Raw genomic sequence first — 3,341 nt, forward strand, 5'->3', positions numbered from 1 at the left:
TCGCCCTGCTGCCTCCAGGTGCTGCCTGCGTGGGTTGGAAGAAGCATTTTACCCCTTTCTCAGGCTGTGGACAAGAAGTCTCAGAAAAAGGAAGCTGGGAAATCAGAAGTGGTTACTGCTCAGCGCTTCTGAAAGTGCTGGCCTTGGCCGAATTCTATCCTAGGTCAGGGGAAGGAAAGCCCCTGGCCAGAACCACGGGGAGGGCGGTGCCACCAGCTGGTGAAGGAAGAGAACCTGCAATGCTTTTACAAGTTTTCCAGCTGCCTGAGGCTTTCTTTACCCTGATTGCCTAACACCTTTCACTGTCATCTTAACAAGCATCCTGTCAGCATATTACATCTTAAAAACAAACAAACAAGCAAAAAAACCACAACGCACTGGAATGCTGTCGCTTTGGGGTTCTTTTTTAGGGAGCTCCTCTATTTTTCCCTTCCTTCTCCCTTTCCCTCCTCCCTTCCCTGCTTCCGCCCGTCACAACCCCCTACCATCTCCATCTTCTGACTTTGAGCCTCGCCCCACCAGCATGCAGCTGGGCACCCAAGCATGGGTATATATAGGTGTGTTCTCTCAGATTGATCACTTGTCCCTGCGTCACTTGAACGGTCCTGGTAGGGCCCCAGCACAGAACACACAAGGGTTCTGGAAAGTCAAAAGCTGTCCCCCAAGGAGTCCCTTTTCAGCTATGCTTTCCCAAGAGTAGGATCAGTTAGATGGTGTTAAGAGGACAGAAGCTAATGGTGATGTTGATAAAGCGGGAGGATGCCCAGTTACAGGGAGAGGCACCTCAGCCATGCTGGACCACACTCCAGCCACCTGGTCTCCACTTGGTCCTCCAGCCCCGGAACTCACAAACATCCATTTACTTCCCCTTCCTCCCTCCTCTCTGCCCCTGGTTCCCCATTTTCCCACCTCCCAAATTCTGCCCTACCGCCCACTGGGACAGGGGCCGTGAAAGTCTCCCTGGGAGTGGAGGATATACCTTTGGACCAGTCTTTTCCATGAAGCCTTGCTTGAGGTAGTTCCTGGTGATGAGGGGCACAAGCTGGGGGAAGAAAGACACACACTGACACCCCTGCCTCACACCCAGGAGCCCGAGGGTCCCCACCGAACTTGGCTCCCCAAAAAAGGGGAAGTTTGGAATGGGGAAGGATGTGTACACATGGTTCAGGGGGTTATATTTGGTATGGATGCAACATTAACATTTCAACAGAGCCAGACAACAGCACCCCAGATGTCTGCAGAGCTTACCAGCACAGCCAAGTCTTAGTTTCAAGACTTAGTTTAGGGATTCCTTCAGCAACTCCAGGAGGACACAGGCAAGGCTCTGAGGAGACCCTCCTGGTGTCAGGTGGGCATATTCTGAGGATCTACTGTGTGTCAGGCTCCGCGCGTAATTCTCAACCACTCTGTGAGGTGGATATTATCATCTTCGTTGTATATATGAACAAACCAGGCCTCAGAGAAGTGGTTGTGGATTTTCTCAAAGACATGTCATTGGTAGGATGAAGAGCTTTAGCATCTAGAGGCGATGGACACCATACAGACACTAGTGGTACCTCTACCGCTACTCTATGATGCTAAAGTATAAACATGGCAGAACCCCCTGATCAGGCCCTTGGCCAAGACCTGGTCATTGGTGGGGATTCTGACCCAGGGACATAGGAGGTGATGGCAGGGTGGGCAAGTAGAGAAAGCTCTGGATTAGGAGTCAAGAGACCTGAGTTCTAGCTCCAGGTCTGACCTCAACCAGCTGTGTTACCTTGGTAAGACCTTATGCCTCTCTGGGCCTATTTCCCACTACGTAATAAGGATACTGGCCTATGTGATCTGCAGGATCCCTTCCAACTTGCCATCCTATGCTCAGAGAAGCTTCCAGGGATTGATGCTGGTCTCCTATGCTCCAGGGTGTCAACTGGCAAGTCTAGAGTTTCAAGTGACAGCCCAGGTTTCTGAAAACACAGGGGTTCTCCAGAGCCTGAGCCCAGGGCAGGGACGAAGCAGACGTGACATCTGGGAATAGGAATGGAAAGTCTGAAAGGGAGAAAATCGTGATCTCAAAACAAAAATATAAAGGACAACACTCCCCTTTCCCTAAAATGCATTCTGTAGGCTTTAATTCCTTCATTTGGAGAGAAGAGAAGTCCTGACAGCTCAGTCATCTGAACTGGAGCCAGAGCAGGGGGAGTCTAGGCCTCGGGAAGCCAATGGAAGAAGAAGAAGAAGCACGTGGATGGGGTTCTGTTCACTGTACCTTAGACACCCTGCTCACTGGACTGACGGCAGCCCTGGAGGCAGGGATTGTCCTCATGGTGACAGATGAGTAAACTGGGGCTCAGAGAGGTGAGGGGACTTGTCCTACGTAACACGTCAGCTTCTCTGACTTTGGGTCCATGCGTTTTCTTATCACAGGACCACAACCCCGTTTGGGCTCCCCAGGTTTCCGGCATCTGGATCCCTGAGCTCGAGCCAGGCCTGGGTGGTTGCCCAGAACCTCACGTCATACGTAGACATGGGGGGAAGAAAGATGGGGAGAGAGGTGGGCGGGGAGGAAACTGGGAGTGGATAAGGGGTAACAATGGTGGATGAGGGAGGCAAGAGGGCATTGAGGATGTTGGCCAAAGACCAGTTTCCTCTGCAGGGGTCAGCAGAGTTGGAGAGCTGGCCCAGACAAATGAGGCTGGGCATCTGCACTTTGTCCTCCATCCTCTCCAGCCAGCGGTCAGCACCCCCAGCGCCCCGCCCACGGAAGCAGGCAGTCACCAGCTCCGGTGCTGACTCTGCAGACCGGGAGGGCCCTGAGCCGGGTCTAGCTGGAACTGCTCCTAGAGAATTGCCACCTCGGTGCATCACTGGGTCTGGAATGGACCCCTGTTCCAGACACTTTGCTCCCTGCAAACTTGGGCATTAAGGAACACTTAGGCTTCCGAGGAGGGTCTAACAGTTGGGATTAAGAAAGTCCCAAGACTGGGACTTCTCCGGTGGTCCAGTGGTAGAGAATTTGCCTGCCAACGCAGGGGACCTGGGTTCGATCCCTGGTGGGGGAACTAAGATCCCACATGCCGCAAGGCAGCTAAGCCCGCAGACCACAACCACTGAGCTCGTGCGCCTCAACGAGAGAGCCCATGTGCTGCAAACTACAGAGCCCATGCGCCCTGGAACCCATGCGCCACAACTAGAGAGAGAAAACCGGCATGCCACAACTAGAAAGAAGCCCGTGCGCCACCAAAAAGAGTCCACGCACTGCACCGAAAAGATCCCTCATGCCTCAGCGAAGATCCCGAGTGCTGCAACGAAGACCCGACGCAGCAAAAAAAAAAAAAAAAAAAAAAAAAAAAAAAAAA

General features: G+C 52.7%; 1 protein-coding gene across 3 annotated transcripts in view; it reads right to left on the reverse strand.

The window, feature by feature from the left end:
• The window catches only part of ADAP2 (ArfGAP with dual PH domains 2), a 23,571-nt gene that overhangs the window by 2,787 nt on the left and 17,443 nt on the right, over nt 1–3,341 (reverse strand). For all 3 annotated transcript variants that reach the window (XM_024734958.1, XM_024734952.1, XM_024734943.1), the window contains exon 8: nt 980–1,042. In XM_024734958.1, coding sequence (XP_024590726.1) covers nt 980–1,042 — 63 coding nt within the window. The remainder of the gene's footprint in view (nt 1–979; nt 1,043–3,341) is intronic.

Source organism: Neophocaena asiaeorientalis, unplaced genomic scaffold (assembly GCF_003031525.2).
Source record: "Neophocaena asiaeorientalis asiaeorientalis breed wild unplaced genomic scaffold, Neophocaena_asiaeorientalis_V1.1 scaffold129, whole genome shotgun sequence".
Taxonomy (NCBI): Eukaryota; Metazoa; Chordata; class Mammalia; order Artiodactyla; family Phocoenidae; genus Neophocaena; species Neophocaena asiaeorientalis.